Source organism: Taurulus bubalis, assembly GCF_910589615.1.
Source record: "Taurulus bubalis genome assembly, chromosome: 21".
Lineage (NCBI taxonomy): Eukaryota > Metazoa > Chordata > Actinopteri > Perciformes > Cottidae > Taurulus > Taurulus bubalis.
In genome coordinates this window covers 11046126-11072951 of record NC_136609.1, presented here as the reverse complement: position 1 = coordinate 11072951, position 26826 = coordinate 11046126, and the positions used below count along the sequence as shown (strand labels likewise).

The 26826-nt window shown below is 44.6% G+C and overlaps 3 protein-coding genes across 3 annotated transcripts in view; all 3 read right to left on the bottom strand.

The window, feature by feature from the left end:
- Positions 1–4998: 4998 nt before the first annotated feature.
- Positions 4999–7295, bottom strand: LOC306752798 (thymosin beta-12). The gene is made up of 3 exons (XM_079236604.1): positions 7205–7295; positions 6026–6138; positions 4999–5883 (listed from the first exon to the last, which is right to left on the bottom strand). Exons 2-3 carry the CDS (start codon positions 6123–6125, stop codon positions 5852–5854), a joined length of 132 nt encoding a protein of 43 aa, XP_079092730.1. The 5' UTR covers positions 6126–6138; positions 7205–7295; the 3' UTR covers positions 4999–5851.
- Positions 7296–8341: 1046 nt separating this feature from the next.
- On the bottom strand, positions 8342–15566 carry LOC306753075 (ribose-phosphate pyrophosphokinase 2). The gene is made up of 7 exons (XM_079236909.1): positions 15414–15566; positions 12084–12267; positions 10716–10814; positions 10266–10390; positions 9844–10017; positions 9548–9707; positions 8342–9401 (listed from the first exon to the last, which is right to left on the bottom strand). Exons 1-7 carry the CDS (start codon positions 15533–15535, stop codon positions 9309–9311), a joined length of 957 nt encoding a protein of 318 aa, XP_079093035.1. The 5' UTR covers positions 15536–15566; the 3' UTR covers positions 8342–9308.
- Positions 15567–20762: 5196 nt separating this feature from the next.
- Positions 20763–26826, bottom strand: part of LOC306752888 (histone deacetylase 4-like) — a gene marked incomplete at its 5' end in the record, with an annotated part of 39130 nt that continues 33066 nt past the window's right edge. Inside the window, 13 exons of the mRNA XM_079236717.1 lie at positions 20763–20894; positions 22325–22469; positions 22552–22636; positions 22929–23062; positions 23215–23333; positions 23535–23632; positions 24021–24140; positions 24244–24331; positions 24564–24619; positions 25106–25213; positions 25346–25392; positions 25499–25601; positions 25771–25904. Coding sequence (XP_079092843.1) covers positions 20855–20894; positions 22325–22469; positions 22552–22636; positions 22929–23062; positions 23215–23333; positions 23535–23632; positions 24021–24140; positions 24244–24331; positions 24564–24619; positions 25106–25213; positions 25346–25392; positions 25499–25601; positions 25771–25904 — 1277 coding nt within the window. The 3' untranslated portion in view covers positions 20763–20854. The remainder of the gene's footprint in view (positions 20895–22324; positions 22470–22551; positions 22637–22928; positions 23063–23214; positions 23334–23534; positions 23633–24020; positions 24141–24243; positions 24332–24563; positions 24620–25105; positions 25214–25345; positions 25393–25498; positions 25602–25770; positions 25905–26826) is intronic.

Sequence of the window (26826 nt, the reverse complement as noted above, 5' to 3'; positions counted from 1 at the left end):
TCGGTGCAAAATTCCTCGAATGCCTGAGACCGGTAAATAGAAGTTCTGTGTCCTGCACGTCTGTGTTAATGACCTTGAGTGTGCTGGGTTGTTGGCAGCGAAGGCCGCGGCTGAAAAATAAACTGATTAATCTAAAGGAACTTTTTTAGGGTTTAAGCAAATACGTCCGTAATGAGCGTCCAACTTGCAGACGTAGCAGAGAGAAAGTGAGCCAAGAGTTCGTCATTATATCTCTATGCACACGCCCCCCAGCGTCCAGATGGAAAAAGCCTCAATAAATCTCAGGAGGAGGCAAAACTTTCCGCTAACGAGGGTAAAATCTCTTGGCATTCGTGTGTGTTTGGGACTGCGGGCGTTGACGCAGGTGTGTGTGTGTGTGATGCTGTATGCAGTTTAATCTTTGCTTTTCTTTTGCCCAACCGACATATTGGGGTGTTCATAATAATCTATACCTTTTTTAACGGACTCTGGATCACCAAACAGTATATTCCCTAGACGTCGGCGATAACGATTTAATGGAGTTTACAATTATAGGGACTGATGCCGCGTGCACGCTCCCAACCTCTCGGAGGATGGCAGGAGTCCAGCTTCCCTTGTTGTCTTACCTCGCTCTGCAAGTGTGTCCGCTTTGCTGTTGTTGATACAGCTTCGGGGCCGACCTTGACACACTGAAACTCACCGGCGTGCCAGCAGGCGTTATCGCCGCTGCACCGACCTCGCCCCGCGCAGCATAGAAAATAAACACGGCGTCAAACAACCACGAGATTAAGTGGATTATGGGTGTAGTGTGGACGGAGCCGCGGGGCGTCTGTCTGTGAGATCCCTCCGTTAAACCTACAGTTGATACAGTTGCATCAACGTGCACGTGCAACTCACACCACTCATTAAGGCCCGCGGCGATTGCATCCTGTGTGTCAGAGCCCAGCGAGGCCTTTGAGCAACATCGTTTGAGCAACTCTGCGAGTCTCATGTCACATACTTATGATGCAACAGCATGAGGAAGCTTTACCGAAGCCCCGAGGACAGAATGAGATCTTACACGCTATCTGGAGCCCTCGACACATACATCATGAGCTGATAGAGAGCTTTTAATAACCCTTCCTTCAGGCGACGTGAGGAGAAGGCCAGAGAGGTGGCGATTATAATGCAATAATCACCAATGTGGGAAAATAACTATGGGTTTAAAAAGGTGCCCTTGGATATCCCGACCTTTGCTCTTGTGCTGATTAATAAGGACATGACACGGCAAAGCTCGTTATTAGCAAGGGGGCTGTAATTAAGCAGCTCTCTGCTGGGACTAGCGGGGTAATTAACACTCATGATCAACATTTCTTTCAACCACAACTCACAGTTTTTTAATCAAGGTGTCCTGCTCCTTGTAGTCCATCCTAAGCAGCATGTGTCTCCAGAGATGTGAAGAGAGGGACATTTGCATTCTTTTTGTGCTGCTGCATAACGACGTAGAGATAAAAAATTACGGTTTTAGCTTCAGGAAATTAGACTTTTTGGAGGGGGGGTCCATCGTTTTTTCTAATAGATGTTTTCATAGATAGTATAGTAAACCACCTGCTCTGCTCAGTATAATAGTATTTCCAAATGGATTGGGAGGGACAAATAAAGCTGCAAGGGGATTGTGCCGAGCGTTAACATTTGAAGCAGACATTTGCTCTGCTGCGTTTTGTAGCGGAGAAACCAGTCGTCTGCTGTGAGGAGGAGGAAGGGGAGATGCAGAGAGAGAGAGGGGCCTGCGGCGAGGGAGGGAGCGTCTGGTCTGCAGCCACTCTGCCTCTTCGCTTCGGAGGAAATGTCAGGGCTGTCGCTCTGCGTCAACCCTCAGGAGAGCAGCCACTGAGAGCTTCTCTGTGTTAGCACCTCGTGGACGCACATGCATCTGTTCACCGGGTCCTGTGTGATCATGCGTGCACGGCTGCGGAGGTCACACCCTTTTGCCGGCGCTCTCGGTCGTCGCCATCAGAGTAGAGGGTCTCTGGACCACCTCATCACGTCGCAATGAGTCCATCTGACACGTCGCTCTTCTGTCAGAGCATTGATTCTGCGCACCGCTCTGACTAATGCATTTACAAGCGATTTGAAACAGCATTTAGACGGCATCGATCAGGGCCCATCTGGGGCCACGCTAATGGAGCATGTCTGGGATAATCAACCCAAGCTATAGACAGGCAGCCTGCTGCTGTAATGCGGGACCACGCCCGCTCTCTGCACCACTGGTTCTTAACAAGCCAGCTGTGCGCTCAGGCATCAGTTTGATGGTGCAATTAGCGGTAAAACAACTGTTTAACGGACTTTTACCGATCCACAGGATCTGATGTAATTGTCATTGATGCAACAGGAGAGCGAGCGCTGACTTTATAGGTGGTTTGGAGCCGTTTCTGAGCCAACAGCGAGCGTCTGCTCTTTCTTACAGCTATAAGGGTGGGCTCTATTTCAGAGCACTTTGTTTCTTTGTTCACAAAAGTGCTATAAAAAGTTAGTTCCTGCTTCCTCCGGATGCCGAGCAGCACTTATCTGTAAACACATTGCACAAAGAGGACATGACTGGGGAAGCTGTCTGATGTGTGCACTTCGTATCTGAGCAATTCAACAACATTATTTCATCCAGTGCTTAAACGTGGACTAAAAACTCATACGGAATCATGCAGCTAGAAACTCCTCCAGCTGAGACAAATCCTTCCTTTGCTTCAGTTGAGTTTCATCTGTGAGGCGGTGTGGGAGTAACCCGAGCGCTTTCATTGCTGTGTTAAATTACACCCTATGAGCTAACGCACACATGGCCCTCAAACCATAAAGCATGGCTGCTCATACCTCACACGCTTGTCATTGCCATGTGTCCATACCAAGCGGCGGCAGCAGCTGAGTTAGCACAACGCTAAACAATGACACAAGACAATCTAGAGAGCGGTGGTTCGGACCGGAAACTGTGACGATGACATAATTATGCATGTTTTTTCCTGTTTGATCTTCTGTTTGTATCTCTGCGGTCAATGGCGCGGCGGAGATTTCCGAGCGCATTAAAGCTAATGGTCAGGCGTTGACGTGTGGCACATCCACGCTCCGCTGCAATGCTAAATGTGGCTCCTGGGCGGGTAGTTGCCATGGAAATGGAGAGCAGACCCAGTGTTTGTCTCTGCCAGCGAGTGATAGGAAGGTAATTGACTCGGGCGGCCGTCTCTGTGGAAAAGCAACCTGCGGATAATATATAGCACAGTCAACCGAGGCACGCTTGGGGAATGAGCTTCACTGATATGTGGCTGTTAATTTATTTCCCCTCCAACAATGGAGCTGCAGAGTGTGCAGCCATTCTCCTGGCACTGTGCGGATGCACTCGTTTACAGCTCATCGTGCTGTTTAGCAGGTACAATGTTTACAGTGTTCGCCATCTCAGTTGAGAATGTAGCAGGAAACACAAATGCTCCACCTCATTACTTGATGGTCAGAGCAGCTGATGTAGTGTATTAAGAGGATGCACGGGTCAAACAAACACAGGACTTTCACCCAGGAGGCCGATGTTGGGGCCCTTGTTGATTTATTTTGTTCTTAACAAACATACTTATTTGAAGTACTTTTTGTTTTGCGTACTTAGAATGTCATCGTTAGTTTTGGGAGTGAAATTCGTGGCAACTTTGGCTCATACTGCAGCAGCCGGCTCCTGGAACAATAACACGTGTCCATTGGGGAACCGTTAATCAACCCATCCCCTGGTTAATCAGGTCCTCCAGTCCCAAAGACAAAGAGCCAGACAACACAGACAACAGAGCCCAATGTGCTGCGTTCATAATCCCCTGCGTGTTTGGCACACGGCGACCGTACAGCTTTAATGACCCGCGCCTTTCCGAGGAGAAACGGTAACAAGCGTCCGACCGCCCGACTCCAGGAAGTGACTCAGCAGCAGCTGTTGCCATGGGTTACCGTGACTCCACCCCATCTGCCGCTCCAGCTCCAGATCCTTCGTCACTTTCTTCCTGGGGGAGGCTGTGCTGCAGGCCTGTGTGTGCAGCATGCAGAGGGCCGTAATCCCATCTGAGGGAGGATCTGCGAGGCTTTGGCTCGCTGCACCAATCCTCTAACCTCCGCGCCTCCCCCTCCTCCTCCACGCACATTAATGCCTTATTAAGAGCAACTGATTTAGCAACAATCCACTTACACTGACACACAGCGAGTTGCGGACTCTTCCGTGGCCTGAGATCAATCTCGGCAATCGGCCTGGGAAGAAATATCGGAGAAAACCTCGACGATGATGACGGAACACGCCCATGAGACACGCGTTGATTACTGCAACGTCTGACATGCTTAAAAGTGCCGATTCATGCCCCACGTGGTCGCAGTCATGGCTGATAGCATTAGCATTCAATGCTACATCCATGCTGAATAAACCAAAAGGGGAGGATGTCCTTCCCCAAAGCCCAGTCGCATCTGAATTACATAAAAGTAAGGACCATAACATGAAGGTATAAATACAGGAATGTCCACGATGTTCTGCTAATGACGTTAAGGCTTTGCAGGCGGTGGCTAATTTAGGACAAAGGGTTGTGCAAATCTCCTTCTGAGGCTGTATTCTGGGTCAAGGCCCGCTGTCCCATAAGCCACTTCTCTTCTCACCACATGAGAGATGAGCGATGCACTGTGAGTTTACTTCCTGGTTTCTAGCTTTGAAGTGAGCTTCGTGCTGACACTGAACCTCTTTGAGGAAGACCTTCGTTACCCTGCCTCGCTCCAGACACAGAGACAACATGCATCTCCTGTGCTGGTAAATCCCTGCAGGGCTTGAGACATTTAAGCCTTTTAATAGTGCACAGCCTCATCCCTTAAGTAATGCTAAAGGATGTTTGGCATCTGAAGAGTGTAAGTTGGTGTGAAATGTGGGTTAAAGCTAAGACGAGCAGTTTGGCTGTATTACGTTTTGCAAATGTGAAACTGCACTTCTAACAAGCTGTGCATGGGCGTGGATACATGTGTGAGGACGCCAGAAGAAGCACTCAATTCTTTAGTAACAAATTCTTTTTTATTACAACATTTCACGGTTTTCCCATTTCTGGTAATGGTTTGTGGCAGAGTAACATGACTGCTGGAGCTTTTGAGAATTCGGATCTACTGTTGAAAGCGAACAAATGGAATCAATTGCCGGTATATTTCTGTTTTCCCCCCATTTCCTCCTTTGAGACGATTCAGAGACAGATTGCAACACAGAAGCCATCTTGAATCGCTCTGGCAAACAAAAAAAAGGGCGTTAAAATGAAACCGTAAGTGAGGTCCCATTTGAGCGCCTCCCAGATCTACATGGAATCCGTCGCATTGTTATCCTCGTGAACATAGAAAATAAAATAAAAACATCGTGACAGAAAACAGTTTGAATTTTTGGGGGGTTGGGGGGCATTTACATTTTGGTCAGCGTACAAACAAAGTTGTGCATTTTCCGAAAATTAGAAGACGAAGAAACAATAATAACAAAAAAAAGCTTGATGACGCCTCAGCTGGGGGGCGAAAGCAGCCGCACAGGATGTTGGGTAACATGGTGATGTGTGTGAGACGCCGGTGAGCTTCCTGGGGGCCACGCCCCGTCCCCCTGGTCAGGTGGTGCTCCCCTCCTCTTCCTCACACAAATCCTGCCCATCCTTTAGGTGGTTGGACTCCGCTGAGGGGACGAGGCCCGGCCGCACCCGGGGGCGAAAGCGTCACCCGTCCACGGGGCTGTGCAGCTCGGTTATTGTTGTCGTTTCATACTTTCGGTTACAAAGTTATACATCTAGAAGAAGTGGCTGAAAACAAGGCAATGCGGGAGGAGGAGGAGGAGGAGGAAGAGGGGGTGTACAGTGCATGACGGGAGGGAGGGGCATCACGCAGTTGCAGCCTTCTCCTGTTCGATGGCTGTGGAAGAGAAGAGAGGGAAGGAGGCGTGAGATTCAAGCTCTACTTTTACACACTAGAGTCAGTCAAAAGCACAGAAAGTCACACACACACACACACACACACACACACACACACACACACGCAGGAATTAGAATCGTACCTTCTTGCGTAGGCAGGGGGTTCTTCTCTTGGGTCTCTGTCTTCTTCAGCTTGGTCTTGTCGAAGCTGCTCACTTCTGAAATGTCTGGCTTGTCACTCATTGTTGCAGGTAGTCTGAAACATCAGAGAGAGAGCAGCCACTTTAACAGAAGGCACAAAATGAAAATATAACCATCCGAGCTTTTACAATAACAATGATGCCGTAAAAAAAAAAGAAAGAAAAGTAGATCCCACCGGAGCATGAGGTTCACCCTGACTATTTTTTTTTTATCAGTCTAAGGGCGTTGCCTAAATCTCAGTGGCCGATAAACCGTTTGTTCACTCCAACTGCATGCGCACTCACACCGCGCACTACTTTGTGCGTCCGCCCCTCCTTTTGTTCGCCCGCGGCTGGACCCAGTGATCTGCCTCCCGTGCGTCCCGTTAGCAGACACTCAGCCCGGGATGGCGCACACAGAGGGGAACACGACGCTCCAGACAATGAAGCCAGTCCACAAGGGTTCAGACCGCGACATTTACATAACAACAGGAGTTCCCATACTGCGATGGCCGAGGGAAAAAAAGAGGAGAGGGGTCGGGAGGGGGGAGCCGCATGGCTTGTGTGCAAATATTATTTTAAGATTATGAAAAGGAGGGTTATAAATGAAGTAATCTAGCGGTAAAATATTGATTGAGGAGTGTCCACATGGAGGCTGTGCAACATTGTCACGTAGGTTGCTTTTCCTTTGGGTTGCAATGCGAGGGAACCACCGCCCGGATTGTCTTTTTGCACGTTCACGTCAGCCTTAAAATCCAAGTTCAACTCCGTTGGTTCAAAATATACCCCCTCCTCCCAAAAAAAACAGAAGAAAAAAAACAGCAGACACGTTTATGGCTGAATCAAGAGGGAACCGCTTGAATAACGGAACCATGCAGACGGCAACAAAGGGAATCGGCCGATATGCGTAAATGTGTTCTGAAAAAAAGATAAAGCCCTTGCCCTGTCGCCTCATTACACCCTTTAATTAGCTTTTTCAAAAGAACAAAATACAAATAAAGGAGCTGCATCCCCTCATAATGATCTCGTCCCTGGTTATGTATTTGGGAGCAGCATCTCTGCATCACATGTCCCGCATCAGACTCTTCTAGCTGCCGGCGGTGGAGCTCAAACAATAGAAAGGCTTTGTTGGAAGAGGCTTACCGAAGTGTTGGCGGATGGCTGGATGTCTCTTGGTCAGTGCGTTGCAGCAGTAGTGGCGCGTCTTTGCGCAAGCATCAGATATAGTCAGAAATATGCTAATGACATCTGACATCACCAGCTCGCATCCTCTCGTGTCCCCCTGCTGGAGAGGCGCGAGACCGACATCCTCCTCGTGCTGAAACCAAACACTGAAGAGGAAGAAAAGCCCTGAAAGGAGCCTCGTATCATCTCCCTCAGGGAAGACATGTCAATAAATGGATTTATTGGGTTTCTGAGCACGTAAAGCTGCGCAATCCCCTCCTCATCTTTTTGTGTTTTGACTGTTTTGCAGCAGCATGGCGCCCTGACACTTCTGTGTAGCACCACTGTAGATGTTTTACTTAATGTGCGGTTATTTCTACTGTATTTGATGTGAAAATGACTCTTTATTGATATCAATGGCACATTATTTCTCCTCTCTACTTCCATCTGCCTGCAGCTGCTCTGCCTGCACGCTGGTGGGGAAGGCGCGCCCCCTGGTGGCAGCTGGAGCTTCACACACGTCATGCATCGCTTCCTCAGAAGATGACGTCTCTATTGTCTCTTAGTTAGTACATGAGGTCATCGAGCATCAATATTGAGCCTCTGATTGAGTTAGACGGTTCATTAGTGGAAGAAGCGTTCAGATGCTTTAATCAAGTAAAACGAAAACAAATAAAATTATGTAATTACCGTCAAGTAAAACTCCTCATTCAAACTCCAGTTTTACTCAATTTAAATAAAACTAATGTTCATGTAAAAAGTAACCTATTTTGTAACATTCAAATACTCAAGGACAAGTATAACAAATACAATAAGTTTCAAGTGCAGTGATTTCCAGAATAACTTCAACATCTTTCCATAGATCAAAGGTTTTCCAGAGCTTACAGCCACATCTTCTCATTTCTTTAGTTTACCCTGAAGCTACAATGATTAATCAAAGCACAAGGGACACCAAAGGTAAACTATAATTGTATTTAACGCAATACTCTTACAACTTACCAGATGGGGGCGCTATTGAGTTGCATTAAAAGTCCTTCATCTTTTAAGAAACAAAATACTAAATTAATGTAATGTCACTTTAAATTAACTGATCGAGGAAAATAAAGACGAGCAAGCCATTGTCAAAGCTTTATTGTCAAAGAAACAGCTCAAAGTGTTACATATAAAAAAAAAAAAAAATTAAACCACGCCTTTTCACCAACTTTTCTTTATCCACTTGCAGGCAAACAGTGAAACCTGCCTCATTGGAATTAAGTGACCCATTACAGCCGTAATGACAATTGAAATCTTGACACTTTAAGAAGCTTCGGGCTCAATTTGTTTTCATGACCTTTTGGAACATGGGCGACACACCCACAGACACCTTGCATCAGACACTTTATCAACAACAGACCGTCGAGAGTTTGGAAAGATGTCTCTAAATCTTATAGTTCATAGCATAATTAATATAAGAAGAGGGTTGTCATACAGGTGAGCCACCACTGGGTGGCAGCAGCTTGTTGAGGCTCACGAAATTAAAAGGTTATTCATTAATTTTACTCCCGTTTGGTCAGATCAACACATTTGCACTTTAAACTGACCAAGCATGAACTATTACAATCAATATAGCTAGTAAAGGGTTAGGCTATATTACTTTAATACTTGTCGCAGTTGTTAAAGCAACACTGACGGGGAAAGGTACCTTATTTAATTTACCCATTATTATAACTTTGTGAAGCTGAAAGGGCCAACATATTTCTAGTCACATGATGTCGTGGAATGCTTCATTTCAAGTGAGTTCAATATAAGGTACAAATACATGTTTACAAAGTGAAGCCTTTGGTTAAAGTGAAGGCCAGGCCTCGGGCGACCAAGGTCGGCGAGAAGAGATGCTCATAAATAGAAACTTGGTCTTCTGAGAATGAAATGATATTTCTCTCCGTCTCCTGGGTGAGAATGTCAAAGACAATGCGAGGGCGTGACCTTTAAACAGTCACATGGGGGTGGCAAAAAACCATCAGGCCATTATTCTGGAGGATATGTGGCAAAAAGTGCCAGCCGAGCGGCCCAACAGGAGGAGAGGGACGGAGGAGGCCTTCTTTCTTTACAAGGGTACGTGGCTGAAGAGGTAGGACACAGACTCGCCGTTGTGGGTTCTCCGGATCGCCTCCGCCAGGATCATGGAGATGTCGATGACCTGGAGGAAACCAATCAAACCTATCATGTCTCAGGTAAACATGACGTCTAAAAGGAGAGAGAAACATAGTCCGACGCCCTCAAGTGGACGGTGCAGCCTTGGAAACAAACCCGTATTTAAAAAGGTCAGAGACTGTGTGTGTTTACCTGTATTTTCGGGCACGCCTTCATCTTCTCTTCCTGCGGGATGGTGTTGGTCACCACCACGGCCTCGAACGGGGCGCTGTTGATGCGCGAGATGGCTGGACCGGAGAAGATGCCGTGCGTGAGGATGGCGTAGACCTTCACCGCGCCAGCGTCAATCAGCCTAGAAGGAGAAACGGACGTTTATAAAAGGTTTAAAATTCACCAATTGAAAACGGTGAATTTGGAGGATCCCGTCACAACAGCGCCGCGTCCCTCTCACTGTTCAGACTCCATCAAAACATTGAAATGACACTGACTTGTCGGCGGCGTGGCAGATGGTTCCACAGGTGTCGGCCATGTCGTCCACCAGGATGGCCACGCGGTCCTTGACGTCACCCACCAGCACCATGCGGTCCACTTCGTTGGCCTTCTTCCTCTCTTTGTGGATGAGAGCAAAGTCCACGTTCAGGCGGTCGGCGATGGACGTCACGCTGGACAGAGGGACGCGAAGGAAGACCCATTAGACACGGACGAAACCTTTCACTGCTCGTCAAACAAGACCGCTTGTTGACTCTACTTGAGCTGGGGGAAGCAATGAGCTGGAGCAGGATGGGGAAACGTGCAAACCAGGCATTTATCGACAGGGACGTCTGCACAACAACAAGGTGCTGCAGGCGTCTTCTCATGTGAGCGCCAGAGAGGCTCAGAATGTAATCCTGAAATCTCTCAAGATTCGTACCGTTTTGCTCCGCCGGCATCCGGGGACACGATAATGCAGTTTTTCCATTCTGGGATATTTTCCCGTATCCATTGAAGCACGGCGGGCTCTGCGTAAAGGTTGTCTACGGCGATGTCGAAAAACCCCTGAAAGAAAGACACAACCGTTACGAACAAAGTATTGTGAAAAGTCAGGGCGGGAATATGTGCACGTCTTCGGATTGCATCATTAATAGGTCCTCATTAGGTCCTTTTTCTGACCCCAAAATAGTGTATTGTCAATGCTGTTTCTTGGGGCACTTTTGAAGCCTCTCTAACATAAGCTAGCACTTAAAAACGGCTCTAAATCTCCATTTTGGAAACAAAATCTCACCAAAATACTTAATATAAATGAACTTTTAGTAGGTTTAGCTATGCGTACCAGTGATGAGATGGAAACCTGCAGTAGTTTGAGAGACGGCTGCGTACTGACCTGGATCTGAGACGCGTGGAGGTCCATGGTGATGATGTGGTCGGCCCCGGCGACAGACAACATGTTTGCCACCAGCTTGGCTGATATGGGTGCTCGACTCTGGGACAAGCATCAAGACAAGGTCGCTTGAGGTAAGTAAGTAAGAAAAGAAATGTTGGAACTTTAAAAAAAAATAAGGACGATCAAAATAATTCGATGTGAAATAAAAAAATGGCACAGCCTCCGTTTTACTGAAAGACGTTTCGTCAGGACATCACCTGAGACCTTTACGGCCCGTCAGCGTAAACGTCTCGGCCTCGCTGCCGCCACAGGCGCTTTCACTCAAGGAAAGCAAACACAGCGCAGATGCACACGTCAGGCTTCAGGGCCTGTTGACAACACTCGACTACCTGGAGATGGTGGCTGAGCTGCGAGTGTCTCAAAGAAAATCCTGTTTGTTGCTTTGATAGTTTGAAATGCTTCACATTGACAGGATAATTAAATATGAAGTGGAATTATTGAGGGAATAATCTTGGTCCTGCAGGAAGCCTTCTGCATACCACTCAAATCAAAGTATGGATGTGGTAAATAAGTGTTTCCAGGGCTCTGACCCTCCCATGATCCACCGTAATGTGACTGAAATTAAATAAAGTATTGAATGACTTTGGGCAGACGGAGGTGCCGACTAGTGGAGCTCTTGTTGCATCATTTGGACCCGACGTGTTGTTGTTGCATAAATAACTGAGGCAACACCAGATAATGATTTACAAGATAAGCAGGTTGTGTGAACCAGTTTCTCAGCCTGCAGGAACGTCCGATGTGTCAATTTCATATTGTCAAGAGTAGCACACAAACCTCAAAACCGCAGACCGGTGCTCTGCAGCAACAGTGTGCGTTGACTACACTGTAAATGTGAGTTTTCCTATTAACACATGTAACCTGCAGCGCTGCAGTTCATTATTTATTTTCAAGGTGCAGACAGTGAAGTAAATAAACAGTTACTAAATGCTTTATAACTAATGTTAGCAGCTGGAAGGACATAATTGATCCCTCAAGTACAGTAGTTATAACATCTATGAGGACACATTATACATTACTACAGATGTGTTTTATGCGTTTATACAGTAGCCTCTACTTATGGGAGGAGTTATAGTTGTTGAAACATTGATAAACACTTTTATCTGCTTCCAGCAAAAGATCATTACAGTGTTGTAAATCATTTGTCAGATGTTAATAAATGCTAAATCAGGTGAGGTCAAAGTAAAGTGTGACCTATGCATGTATGTAATCAATAAAGTCTTTTGAAGGGGCATCATAGAGAGGATTAAACAGGACATTGGTTTCGTAGTGATGAAGAGGAGGATGATGATGCCGTGTCTGTGCGTCTACCTTGTCCTTTTTGTCCTGCCGGGCGTAGGGGAAGCAGGGGATGACGGCGGTGACGCGGGACGAGGAGGCGATCTTACAAGCGTTGATCATGATGAGCAGCTCCATCAGGTTGTCGTTGATTTCGCCACAGCCGCTCTGCACGATGTACACGTCCTCGCCGCGCACGCTCTCCCCGATTTCCACACTGCGTGAACGACAAAGAGAAACGTGACAGCTTTAGGGTTCGACCGGAGAGCAAAGCGCTCAGGCTGAGGCGAGCTGGGAAACGGCACATTTCATTGAAACTGATTCTTCAGCACTGCACATTTAAATGCAATACACTTTCTAATAAAGTCTGTTCACCACACGTATAAAGTTATGGACGACCGAATGTCAAGAAACAAGTTTGGGCCGACACCCTCGGCTCATCTGAGGCCCTTTGGAAAAAACCCTTAAGGGAAGTAAAAACTGCACTGCCAGATAGTCAACCAGCCACAGCATGTGTGTGAAACATTCCTCTGTGGGGGGATGACCACGTCGTCCCCGGCCTCAGTCATGTGATCACTGGACATGTACAGTCTATGCGGTCACAAGACATGGGCTGTTTTTAAGAGGCCAGCACGTACAAAGCAAATCTCATCTGTCGCTCATATCGTTTAAACGTGTATTACAGCGAGCTTGTAAGAGGCCAAAGTTTAAGACAACTAAAGTTAACAATGTGGCCAAGTAAGAGATCGTTTTGACACAACTAAAGATTATTTTACTGATCTGGTATTGTAATTAATAGTTGTGTCTGTGAAGGCAACAAGAAGCTGCAACAAGCTAATATTTGGCATTTATGATTATAAAGCTAAAAAATATTAAATTAGTCTGCAATACATTTTGAGTCTGTACTTATTGATCAATTGAAAAGTGTTTCAGCCCCATCTACAACATAGTGCCATCTTGAGTTTTGGTACCGATAATGCTTTCTGATACTGTACTATAAATATAAACTTCTTGCGAAAGCCTTTTTGTTCCTTTAATAGAAGATGACAGTTTTCAAATCATCACTAACCTGATCAGCAAGCAAGGCTAACTTTCTCTGTGCAACCAAGAGAGTGTTATGGATCAATACTTTGCCCCAACATTCGCTAATTTTTCCATTCTGGAGCTTTGGGGGTGCATTAAAATGTTCAAACTACATTTTGAGGAATTCAGGATGGACAGCCACCACCTTGACCAAAACATATCCTGCACAGATGCTGAAATTAAAAGTGCAGCTTCAGTGGCCCAACAGGAACAAAACAGGATGCAAAAGGTGGCAAAAGGCGTAAATACAGAGAGAAAAAAACGAAAAATCACCCACATCTGGAAAACATTACCAACTCCCACTGCTTTTTGATTCTCTCCTTTCAACCGTCTGCTTTAGTCACAGTCCTGCTATGTTTTAATGCAATTTTTTGATATCTACAATACATCTGCATCACTGTCCTTCACCAGGGCAAACAAGGCAGTGGCAATGAAGTCTTTATTTGCACATTGTCCCTGAGCTAACAAACAAAACGTCCTTCCCAGGAATTCACTCCCTCTGCAGTGGTCCTTGACCTCCGCGCGTCACCTGCTAAAACCGGTGTGGGCGCTGAGAGAGGAGCTGTAATTAGCGTATCGTTCTCACCTCCTTGCTAGTCTGTGAGAATGAGAAATTAATCTTTGTTTTGCACAGACCGTCGCCCAAACAGCTGTGTTCCCAAGAGACAAACCCAGAGTACGGCTAATCAGAGTTTTCCCTGGATTTTAGAGTTGCGGGTGTAAACATCAACTACAGAGAGTCTTTGGAGGCAAAGGGGTCAAGATAACTACACAAGGCGGGTTTTAACAGAGACCTTTTTGGTTTAATTCAAAAGAAAAGATTACAAAACAACGCATCCCGTCTGGTGGATGCTTTTATCCAGAGTGCATTACAATACAATGAGTGCATCTGTGAGCGACCCCAGAGGGAATTAAATCCAACCCCGACAGCCGTGCTCACTAAGCCACAAAACACACTAATGCAGTGCGTGGCTCCCTTTGACCGATGCAAAAAGAATAAAATGCACTCAGGCGAGATTGATAGAAAGCCACACGTGCATTTTAATGTATGCAAAGTCTAAAGCTGCACTGCTTAAGCGTTGTTGTGGCGAGTTCAGGTCCACTAAGAGAGCAAACAGGCCAGCATGCAGCCAGAAGGTCGTCCTGCAGAAGGGTTCAAACAAGCTGCATGACCTCAACAGCCTGTTCTAGGCCAGGCAGCAACAGTAGTAAAAGGGTAGTTTGCTATGCTAATGTTAAGCTGCGGTAGCTGCAGGCGTGCAGTTAGTAATTCAACTCATGTTGAGCTGGGCTGCTTTGGAAATGAGCACAAATGAAGTGCATGTGACTTCAGCTAACTTCCCTAGCAATACAGGCAGTAATGAGAGCAACACACACATGAGTTTATTCTTATTTAACTGCAAGGTATCCTCTCAGTTCAGAAACCACATTTGACATGCAACACCTGTTATGGTTAAAGTTCTGCTTCCACCCCGTCAGATGCGTATCACTGCAGTGAGCCACATGTTTTAGTGTGTAGTTAGCCAGCTAACCTCACGTTAACTCCATGTTTAATGACCTGCATTCTCTTCCCCGGCTTGATCTGCTTCTTTTCTGCAGAAATTGGACAACAACGGTGCCTAAACTAGTATTTAATCAGGTGTACCAACGACTGTATCCATTTTAATCACATCAACAGGTGGCATTGTTCCAGCTAGCTAGATTCCATCTAAAAAAGGTGTAACGTAAATTGCTGTATACCCGTGTCAATCTGTTCCCAATTCAAAACTAGCCCTATGTTTTAGCTCACAGTTGACGTTGTAACGCGTGCATTAAGCAAACAGCTCCTCGTATTTAAATAAAGTTACTTCACATAGTTGAGACGGAAGAAGGTGCTCGGGGAGAGACTCAAAACCTGGCCTCCTCTACTCACCCATCTCACGGACCGTTAGCGTAGCTAGCATCATACGCACCGAACAAAATACTAGGTTGCGTAATTTTATGGCAGCCGGTTTTATTTTAACGGTGAGAGTTTAAAACCCCCTCCGTTGTATAAGTACGTGTAATGATAGCGGAGAAAGCTGTCCGGTAAAGGACGGCACATGGTGTGTTTACATGTGGCTAGCTAGTCACGTGTGCACTTTACAGCCCGCTGAATAGTAAACTATTGTTAGCCTTAAGCTAACCGAACCCACATGGGGTAGTAGCTATAGCAACAAAAAACCTCGTTTCCTGATAATGTCGAAAAGTGAAAAAACGAGGTTTTAAAAGTCCACTTTTTATATGTTTTGCTCTACTTGCCATGTCTCCTGGTTGCTGAATTTTTTCGTGATCACTTTCCCCAGCTCCAGTCCGAGCCGATCGGCCACTTTCTGGGACAGGTCGTGGTGCGAGCTCCCGCTAAAAAGCACGATGTTCGGCATGTCGCGGAAGAAAAAACTAGCTCCCGCTGCAGCGCGTTAAAGGAAAAGAAAAGGAGAGTACGGAACAGCCCACGGGTCGCGGTCGCCCACTTAAGGGGTTTGTGAAAATGGGGGGAAATTAGCGAGCTAATGCTGCAGCCGTGGCATCGCAATGGTGCAGCGCTGGGGCCAGTGAGAGGAAATAGCAGGTCAGCGTTAGCATGGTGAAGGAAGTGCCCTCCTCTCATTGGCGGAGCAGTCCACTGACACATGTACACTTATTACGTGTGCGCGTGGGAGTGTGTGTGTGTGCGCGCGTGTGTGTTTTTATCGTTACTAAACACACACAGGTATATTTATAAGATTAGCAAATACTATTCAGCATTTTAATCTCCTTTTGCCATCTTAATTTATATTCCTGATGTCTCTATTTTATTATTTATGTTGTATTTTGTTGTATTATCATTTGTTTTCTTCCGTGAATATTTTCATTCTATTTTATTATTATTATTTACACTTTGGAGCTATATCGAAAATCTTAAGGATGTTGATTTGTTAAAAAACATCCAAAATGAATTTTCATTTAATATGTGTATGATTATTCATGATACACATTGTATTTAAACTAGTTTATTTGTTGATATATTCATTAATTAAAGCATTTTGTTATATTATTATCATACATTTGTATTACTATGTGATCCTGCACATGTTTCCTATACTTTATCCTTCTATTTATCCTCCTCCTCCTTTGCTTGTAGTTATTATTTTATGGGAGAAGAAATGCGTTGCTTGCATGTCTCTATTTGATAATTTATGTTGTATTCTTTTGTATTATAATTAGTTTTCTTCTTTTTATTTTACTTTCTTATTTTTATTTTTAACACTTTGGAGCTATTTTGAAAATCTCAAGGATGTTGATTTGTTAAAAAACATCCAAATGAATTGTTCATTTAATATTTTTGGGATTATTCATAATACACATTGTATTTAAACTGGTTGTGAAAATTGTGGAAACATTTCTATTTGTTGATATATTTATGAATTAAAGCATTTTGTTATATTATTTTCATTATTTGTTATTCATTTGTGATCCTGCACATTGTACCACTTTATCCTCATATTTATTTATCCTCCTCCTTTGCTTGTAATTATTATTTTATGGGAGAGGAAATGTATTACTGCTATGTGTTCTCATTTGTCTTCACAATTTCTTAATATTATTTTTTCTCAAACTCAATCTCCAGCTTCATAAAATACAACTTGCTGGTTTTCTTGTAGTCGTTTGTAACGAGGAACTAAACATCTTTGAGTTTTGGACAGTTGGTGGAACAAACCAAGCTGTTTGAATATTTCAGCTTGACCTTTCGGAGAGAATAATGTGAATTTGATTTACCATTTTGTGTGGTTCTAGAGAGGAGGTCACCTGATAGCTGCTGCTTTGAACACTTGTGATATTGGCTCTTGTAATTAGATTTTCCACTCAGCGAGAAGTCAGCTGAGACTCGAAGCCCGGTCGTCTCAGTGGTGGCACACTTTCTACCATCATCGCTGTCATGTGCCGGGCAGCTAACTGTCCTTCAGATGCAGCTCCGCTCACAAAGTCGAAGGTTTGTATCGGAGACGTCCTCGAAAAACAAGGAGGGTTTCTCAGAGGAGATAATGGCGAAGCAGCTGTCCTGTCTTTCAAAATACAGTTCAGGAATTCAACTACAAGCAGCACTCTTGATTATTTGCACATTCGCTCACATGGACTTTGATCAATCATTCACCTGAAGAGACAGAATGCCAAAACTCAGCCATCGTGTTAGGAATTAAGAGGAGATACTTAACTTTAAATGTCCTCACAAGTGATTAGAAAATCTTTTAATTGTGAGTGTATCTGCTACCGGACGGCTTTGTTATTGATGTGAAAACTCCCTGAAATGTCACCAAAAGTTGTATTTTCTTAACCCTTTGGAACGCTTTTACGAGACCAACAAGAAAGAACACATCTGCAGATCGTTGTATTTTTCAGAAATATATTTTATAGATGATGTCAGAGATGAAATGTCCAAAGCGTAGGTCCCAAAGAAAGATAACATTTTTCATCAATAGAGACAAACAACAAACAAAAAAATAACGTTTTTATCCATTTACATGTAAACCAAGAATTGCTCTTGAGCCACAGTGGTTATATATATATAGAACTGGCCGAGGTGTGTGTGACAATCAAACGACGATGCCCTTTTCTCCAAACCTTTCCAAAACCAATATCCGCCCCATCATCTCTACCGTAACAGCGCCCGTTCAAAGATCTTTGAAAGAGGAACATTCTTTGGGAGTCTTGTGAAGTTGTGGATGTGTAGCAGAGGTTCGTCAGAGCGTGTTTCTCTCTTACACAGTCCATACATGTTGGAAGTGCTGAATCGTGTTCAAATCACTTATTGGAAACGATATTCAATCAGAACAATATCAAATGATTTATCAGTGGAGTCGTTTTGGACAAAGTTTCTTGAATTGTTTTCGCGCCAGAGAGGAAGAAAACCGCCCGGTGCTCTTGGGAGTTGTCATGGGAGGTTGTTTTTTCTTCTTCTTCTTCTTCTTCTTCTTCTTCTTCTTCTTTTTCTTAAAAGTCCTCCAGTGTTCTTCTTCTGTTGTGCAAATACATTTTTGTTAAATAGACAAGCAGGCATGCTGACTCACAAACCATGCAAAGAGTTAAAGTTGGTGCGAGCAGATGGCGAAAAAGAAAAAAGATAAAAGAAAGAGTAGTGTTAAAATGTCAACAAAAGAAATAAAATAAAAAGACATTAAAATAAAAAAGACAAGTTAAGCCAAATTAAACGAGTAACAAGTGGAATGTTTTGTTAAGACATGGAAAAATAAATCTAAAATTGTACAAGTTTCTAAAATGATAATTTAAACATGACAGTTGTCTTTAATCGGGTGAAACAAAGCAGTTGACAGATGGAGGTCATTTCAATGTCGTCTGATAAACTACTGGTGTCAGATCAGTTGAATTGAAGCGGGGAAAAGAGAAGAAGGAGACACTGATGTTATGGACAGTTAAACATTATAGTGCAACACATGCTCAGAAAGAGATATCTAAATTATCGGCTGATGTTTCTTCATCCTCATACTCGTTCAAACTCCCCTCCTTCTCTTTTCCCGCAGAGGAAAACTCAGCTAGCTACATAAAACGGCCTCGAAACCTCTTTTTTTGGGATGTCTGATGTTGTCACAGTCGAAAGGTAAGTGCATTATCACCCACGCACGAGAGGGAAATGTATCAATTAGGCAACAAAGTGATCAAACGTTTTACTCTGAAGGCGTTCAAAAGTCAATTGCAGTGCCGCTTAATGACCCCGCTCCCCCTTGAGGGCAACTTGAAAACTGCAGTCGATGACGAGTTAAATATGCTGCTTTTTTCTTCTTCTTGTGTTTAAGTTCATGGAGTAATATCGTACGCCATACTGTTTTTCGCTCACAATATCATAGCTGTCATTAGTTAGAGTACATTTATAAATTTTCCATATACAAATCTTCTATAAACAGTACATGTTATAAATACACGATTGATGAAAATGCAGAAAGGCCGAGAGCGCCGTAGAAAGAAAGAAAGAAAGAAAGAAAGAAAGAAAGAAAGAAAGAGTTGCTCCTTATTTTTGATAAATACAAGAAAGAAAGAAAGTTTTTGAAGAAGTGACAATAGTACTAAGTTTGTGAATGGCAGCCCTATAACTATCCAGAAAACGGATAAAAACACAGAACAAAATCTATGGATGAAAAAAAAAAAAAAGTTAGAAAAATAATCTTATACAATAAAAAATAAAAAGTGGACACGCTTACCAAACACATTTTTTGATATTGTAAAATCGACAACTTGATGTAGAAATCATACATGTAGATACAAACGGGCAATACTCGATCACCGCCCCTCAAAATATATTCAATTCAATATACATGACCGATGTTGAGCTCACACCAGCAACCAAGGTAGTTGCCAAACCGGCAAATCATGGGAGGCCGATCGGCACGCGTCAGGAAATGCTCACTTTGATGCGTGAGGATTAAATCAGTAAACATTGAACTGGGTACTGGGAGCCTTTTCTGAAAGGGCCAATACGAGAAATGTCTGTGGAGCGAAGGTATTACTGTAAATGCAAACTCATGCTTTGGCTTTTCTTGCTCGGCTTTCCTCTTTTGGATAACATTCAAAAAAATCTTGCAAAAGAAACGTCCGGTCTCTCCGCTCAAACGCATGCTTTATGTGTTTCCAAAGCAATGACTTCGGTTAAAGGGAAGCTACATCAAAGGCTGAGCCTTTTTGACCGTTTTTCAATCTAATTTCCTTGTTTGAAGGTCTCTCCATGTTTGCGCCGGTTTCTACTGAAGCTGGCAACTACCTTTTACAAAGCGGGTTTTATTTTTGTCCTTTTTTACAGAAAAATAGATCCATCCAAAAGTAAAGTAACTCTTCAAGAGAGGCTGTGAGAGACATAAAGGTTGTCTTCGTCACGTTCCAAGTAAACATGCTGAAAGATTGTTCGCTTTATTTTTGTCATTCTCGCCCCCGAAAGGGCCGGGAACTCCCCGTCCCCTCCTCCCCCTCTTCCCCTCGCTCCTCGATTCCTCGGCGAGAGAAATCTTTTTTTTTTTACTTAAGGCAATCTTTTCCTGAACAATCCTGAAATCCAGCGGACCCTCACCAAGGCACTCCTCTCACTCGTCAACCCCCCCCAACGGCAGGCCGGTCCGGCGAGGTGACAGTCTCCTCATCAAATCTTTGCAAAGGCCGACTCAAACATTCGGCCAACCAAAATCCACAGTGAACGCATCGTATCGTAAAATAGTATCTCGGTTGCCGCGACGCTCCTTAGAAAAAAATAGTCGAGAAAGGAGGAAAAAGAAACTCCCGAGCTGTGATTGGCGGCTGGGAACGTCCGCTGTCCCCGGTGTCCTTGTGGCCGTGTGTTTCTGCGGTTCATCGCACCTTTGAGGCCAGATCTCGCCCCCGACTCCAAATACGCTCGCCCTCCCCCCGCCGCCTCGGCCACGTGGTTAGCCGCTGTGGGCTACGACGGCTAACAGAAAAAAAATGAGTGTCTCTGAGCGAGTGCCGCCAAGCAGCGCTGTTATGTTTAATTTTTTTTCCAATTCAGTCCTCTGTCTCCTGATTGGCTCCCTACTCTGAGGCTGAGCCCACCCCCTCTCCCTCGTTTTTTTTGGCCGAGGGACCGCCAATCAATGTGACTGACGTGGTGAGTGGGGTTAGGGGGACTAAATGAAGGGAAGCAGTCGAGACTCTTCTCCGGAGAGGTCAATGGTAACAGTGTGACACCCTCGTGTTTCCCTCAGTTACAGCGGTTCCTCCTCTTCCATGGGTTCCTCCTCTGGCCTGGTGGACACAAAGACATGAGATGAGACCTCAAGCGGCTTGCCATCCAAACGTCTCGCAGCTCAGCTCTGCTTTAGATGCAGATACGTCCCGCCGCTGTTTGTAGAGCTCAGACAGCAACGCAGACATATTCCACTAGTTAAGACTTTTATTTGGGGTTTTGAGAGGACTCTTTCTCAGTGTAGGTGTCGGTACAAACCTCTAATAACATCGGCTATGTTTGTGAAAATGATTGTCCAATAGACTAAACGCTAGAGGACTTCTTTGACGAAATCGCCTCTTGGCAAACTCTCTAGCATGTACAGTAATGTATGTGCACAGACCCTGTTAAACTAAAACCACACTTGATTTATCTTTTTATTTTATCACCTTGTCAACTAATGATTTAAAAAAACTGGGGTGAGACACATTCCAGTGTCAGGATTGGGATTACCTGGGGACTTCTAGTAATTTATGATCATCGCGTGTGTCATCTGTGATGTTTACTGCCGTGCAAATGTCTGGAATTTGTCAAAATTCTACCGCAATTTACCGTCCTAATACGGTCATGTGACCCATTAGTCCTGTGGGAAACAACGTTTCTGTGATTTGGGGTTGTGTTTTTTAGCTTTCTCCCCAATTTCCTCTTCCCGGTCGTCGGTAAACGTTTTGACAGCTTTTGGGGTTAAAGTTCTGGAGGTTCAGAGCAAGAGGTCTATGTGAATAATAAATAAACATAAGAAATACCGTGTTTTATCATAATATATAGTTTGTTTTTTTTCGATACACAGAGCCACGACATCATGTTTGACATCATATTTGGGGAATAATGTCAGCATTACGGCTTTATCATAAGTCACCGCTTGCCAGATCCTCTGACTGATTAATTGTACATGTTTATGTTTATCCACACTTCACATATTACATACATAACTTGCATTTTTGCACTCTCCTATTGTTTGTTATTGATTGTTTATTTACACCTCACACACTTAATATACACATACATACATACTTGCACCTTTGCACTTGTACTGTTTAAGTTTAATTTAATTCCTAAATTAATACTGTGCTTTTCTTTCATTCCAGATATTTTTATTTTATTAGTATTATTATTATATATATATTTCATCCCTGCTGTTGATATCTTATTTTCTGTCTTTAAATGGCTGCTACTCAACACCAAATTTCCCCTTGGGGATTAATAAAGTATATATTCATTCATTCATAAAGCTTAGACGGAGGGGACAGTATGTTCTTAATCACATGAGGTCTTCTAGGGATACTGGTCCCGTGCTAACAGGGCTTAAGTTGGATAATTTATTGCCATGTGACAATTCAGTAGTCTTGCTTCCTCAATATACAATATACATGTACAGTCGTAGAAGGAGGAGTGAGGTAAAAGCTTATCAATGTACTCAGATCACTCTCCCAGGAAGCAGTGACTTCACCTTTGATCCATGGCGTTGGTGTTGGCCACAGACAGAGAGGCCATGGCGCTGACGGCTTCGGCCTCCTCCGAGTCTCCTCGCTTGGCCTCCAGCAGAGAAAGCCCCACCAGCGGCGAGCAGCGCTGCACCGAGCTCCAGTACTTGCCTGATGGGTCATCAAAGTGCATCGTTATAAACGGAGATACTACTGGTGCAGACGTCTCCGTGTGTGTCAGTGCTGCACTCACTGTGAGTCTCCAGAACTTTCTCCAGGGAACGAACAGCGTTGGCGTTGGGCCTCTGCTCCAGGACGGCCTTCGGCAGCGGGTCCAGCTGTTTGCAGAAAAAGGAAAACGGTGTGGAACAGGCTGCGTTGTCAACACTCTCCACAAGGGGGTTGATCGGGAAATAATAATCAATTCCTCCGACTCATTAACATATCACCACAAAACACTGAAACTAATCAAATGGGCGTTTTTAAAATCCTCCGAGAGAAGGAAAGCTCCTGGCTGACAAGCAGACAAACATGCCACACTTTGCCAAGTCCACTTTCCTCCCTTTGATATAACATAAGGGACGTTCATTAGGATGCAGAGGCTGTGAGTTGTCAAAGCGACCTCCTTACCTCCTGGCCGAGCAGGGCGGCCACGCAGGCCTCAGAGGCGTCGCAGATGGCGGTGAGGTCGTGACCCCCCTCCAGAGCCAAGACCACCCGGCTTCCAGCGAGGGTCATCAGCTGCCTGGTCAGATAGCCAAAACCTGAGGAAAAAGGTCACCGGCAACGTGTGAACGCATGCAAATTGAATTTCACTTTCGTTTGTCAGCTCCAGAAACACAACTCTCAACCTTCCTCCGAGGTCGACTGCTGCGGCGCGAGATAAGAAACATTCTTCAGATAATCTTGGACTCACATTTAGACGTCAGAGTGTAGCCGCCCAGCGGGGAAGGGTGTCCCTCCACAGCGTCGAAGCCAGAGGAGACCAGCACAATGTCCGGGGCAAACTCGTTGGCGATGGGCATCACCACGGACCTGAGAGTGGGAGGGTGGAGTGTTAAGAACATGCAGAATAACAACGTATGTGAGCTAATAGACTGAATCAGTTGCTTCTGTTGCTGAACATTTCCCCGAGGATTTTTCTTGCCATTTCGTCCAATTAAATGTATTTGGCTGGTTTTCCACACACGGGATGAGCGTGATGCGGTCTGTGTGTGACTGGTTGGTACTGTGTACCTGAAGGCAGCCAGGTACTCCACATCTCCCATGGGGGGATCCAGGCCTCCGGTGAAGGCAACGTTGACGTTGAACCCGACTCCGGGCCCGCTGCCCACCTGCAGAGAGAAGCACCTGTGTGACTCACAGTCATACGTACGGGACACAGATAAAATACTCTATTTGCTGTTTAGTTTGCCCACGTTTTTCAATACCACTCCATATTTACTTTAACTGGAATATTGCTGAGTATTCAGACTAGTGTTTATTCATCTACTTTGTCTGTAATTCACCAAAAGTTAGAATTAGATAATGCAACTGTGAAGGTCTCATGGTTCTATCTATTAGTGAGTTAAATCATTTAATTAAATTCTTGTTTTAAAACGGAATCTTGTGCAAAAAGTTTCCCACAATGCACTTTCTTTTCCTTTTTTTTCTTTCTCAAGACTGACGACACAAAAACACACACACACACACACACACACACACACACACACACGCACTTACCTCGTCAGGCGCTCCGCTTCCAGGGAAGAAGTTTCCGTCGTCGTAGCGATGAATGGACAAGTAGAGGACATTGGGGTCGTCGTAGAACGCTTGCTGGGTTCCGTTGCCGTGGTGAACGTCCTGCGGTCAGAGAGCACACATGGTTTGATCACAAAGTGTAAAGACATGTGACGTGTCCTCGTTCACGCAGACTAAGGCGTCACGTGACAGACAGGAGACTGACCCAGTCCACGATGAGGATCTTGCTGACGCTGAGTCTCTGCTGCAGCAGCTTGGCTGCGATGGCCACGGAGTTAAAGTAGCAGAAGCCCCTGAAACAGCAGCAGAGAGATGAAAAATCAGCTTTATATTCATCTTTATAGAGCCTTCTAAACACGTTCTGAGACGGATATGAAAAATAAATAAAGCGGTATTGGAGCAGCTGGCAGATTGAAGGCGTTCGGTGCTTTATGTGCAAATAAACAAGAGGGTTTGTGAGACTTCTGCTCCAACGCTGGTGTTTGTATATGCAGAGATGAAGTGTGGTGACGGCTGAGGCCTTACATGGGAGTGCTCTCCTCGGCGTGGTGTCCGGGGGGGCGGACCACGGCGAACCCGTTCTGCAGAGACAGACAGGAGCGACAGCAGTCTGTTAGCCACTGAGCGTATAGAGCGCTGTCATGCCGCCAGAAACTCACTCAAAACACAAAGACACCTGGTTAGGGAACGTTTTTGACATTTTTCCAGACCAAATTTCTAATTGGTTCAAATAAACTAGATAGTGAAAAGGAGTCTAATTATTCACTTACAGTCAAAACATTACATTCAATCTTAGTGGAACTATTTTCTTGGACCTATTTTTCTCAGAAAAACTAACTTTCAAGCATTTTAAAAGCTGGCAGGAACCCCATAATGTCTTTAAATAAATAGCTCACCCACAAAACAACCATTTCTATTTCTTTTCTCTCATGCATTGAAATCTTTTCTAAGGTAACCCACTGTAAGTAATTGATATAGAAATGGTAATTTTGTGGACAAAGTATTCCTTTAAGATGATTCAGAAGCGCATTTGTGGCGCTGGGGGAAGGGAAGAAACCAGTGGTTACCTTCAGCTCTCCAGTGGCCACTTTGAAAACCAGTTCCACCACAGAGCCGACGGCCAGCCGCGCCGCGCTGGAGGAGTGGACCTCGTTCCAAATGGTATCGCTGTCCACCTGGAAGCACAACCAACAGGTGTGTTATGCTCACACTTATGACTTATTACAGACTTTTTAGTCTATTAACTTGAAGATTAAAATATGCAAGATTTAAATATGCATATTATTATTGTTATAACGGCTACTTACCCCCACCCCTCCACACGGTAGACGCACAAACATGGGAGTGACTGAACCTGGGGAACAGGTAATACACAATAAATCCATGACAGTTAGTGAACTTTAGTCAACTGGATATTAACAGGTGTGTGTGTGTGTGTGTGTGTGTGTGTGTGAGCTTACAATCAAGTTTCTGCCGGAGAGGGTTGGTCCCGTACAGCAGGACGTGGGCTTCAGAGTGAACCGTCTGCAGCTCCTCCAGAGTGGCCTTCCTCCCACGGATACACTACACACACACACACACACACACACACACACACACACACACACACACACACACACACACACACACACACACACACACACACACACACACGCAGAGGGATACAGCTCTCGTATACGGTTCTCTTCTTCGTGAGACGCTCCCCGTGGAGTCTTCTCCTCTCGTAACGTACCTCACACTGCGCTCGGAGTCCGGTCTCCTGCAGCCGAGACCAGATGCTCTGGATCCGGCCCGCGTGCTCCGGGTGGCTGTTGGTGTTTCCACACATACACTGGTGCTTCTGCATCAGAGAGTCGTACACCAGGCCTGGGGGAACACACACTCAGTCACTGTGTGATTATTCAGCGATTGGACAAACGTTTTTATAATCGACTAATTTTTACTTTCAAAAACGACGAATATTCTCTAGTTTCAGCTTCTCAATGGTGAGAATTTACCACTTGTGTGTTTTATGTTTGCTTGAATTGAGTGTCTTTGTTTTTGTTTTGCTTTTGCTTTTTGAAATATACAGAATCAGAAATTCTTTATTGATCCCCGGAGAAAAACTTTTATGTCACTGTTGCTCTTAAATATAAGAAAAATAGAAATAAAGGACTACGTAATATGTAAATGATGTACATCATGCACAATATATATTTTAAAAATATATGCAGATAACACAGGTAAATAATAAGGAATGAGAAGTACAATAAATATGTGCATCAAACACACATTTCATAATAGTGTTTTAATTGATGTTAATGTGACTAGAGGGACAAGAGGAGAGCGCAAAACCAGGACAAAAGCCCTATGTTGCAATGATAATGCAAGGCCTAAAATAATGTGTGTACCTGTGCTCCACCTTTCCACCAAGTTTCATGAAAATCAGGCGGTTTTATAGTTGCCTAAATGTTGATAATTCCTGCTGAAGAAACTGCTTTATTCTCTATTTCACTCCGACGGACATCTGACAGTCAGCTATTTGTTCATGATATTAATTGAGCAGAAGACTGTCTGAGTATATGAAGCGCTGCCTTTGTTATTTCCATCTCTGTTTTAAAGAGTCAGATGTCTTGGAGGAAGAAAAAGCGACGAGAGAAATTCTTTTTTGGCAAGAGCCGCTCCTCCGCTGTGACCAGATGGATGCCGGAATCATTACACCGTTTTTCTGGCATATTCACCTGCTTTTTTGGAGGGAGATGTCTCCTTTCAGTCCCGAGTTTCTGCGTTAGGAAGCGAGTGAAACATA

What these genes read in the sequence shown, in the direction of transcription:
- LOC306753075 (XM_079236909.1), bottom strand. Translation starts at nt 15,535, where the DNA reads ATGCCGAACATCGTGCTTTTTAGCGGGAGCTCGCACCACGACCTGTCC. An exon ending in TCCACGCGTCTCAGATCCAG is followed by an intron (nt 10,391 to 10,715) that starts GTCAGTACGCAG and finishes TCTTTCTTTCAG; the next exon opens with GGGTTTTTCGACATCGCCGT. An exon ending in AGGCGTGCCCGAAAATACAG is followed by an intron (nt 9,402 to 9,547) that starts GTAAACACACAC and finishes GGTTTCCTCCAG; the next exon opens with GTCATCGACATCTCCATGAT.
- LOC306752798 (XM_079236604.1), bottom strand. Translation starts at nt 6,125, where the DNA reads ATGAGTGACAAGCCAGACATTTCAGAAGTGAGCAGCTTCGACAAGACC. An exon ending in CCCCCTGCCTACGCAAGAAG is followed by an intron (nt 5,884 to 6,025) that starts GTACGATTCTAA and finishes TCTCTTCCACAG; the next exon opens with CCATCGAACAGGAGAAGGCT.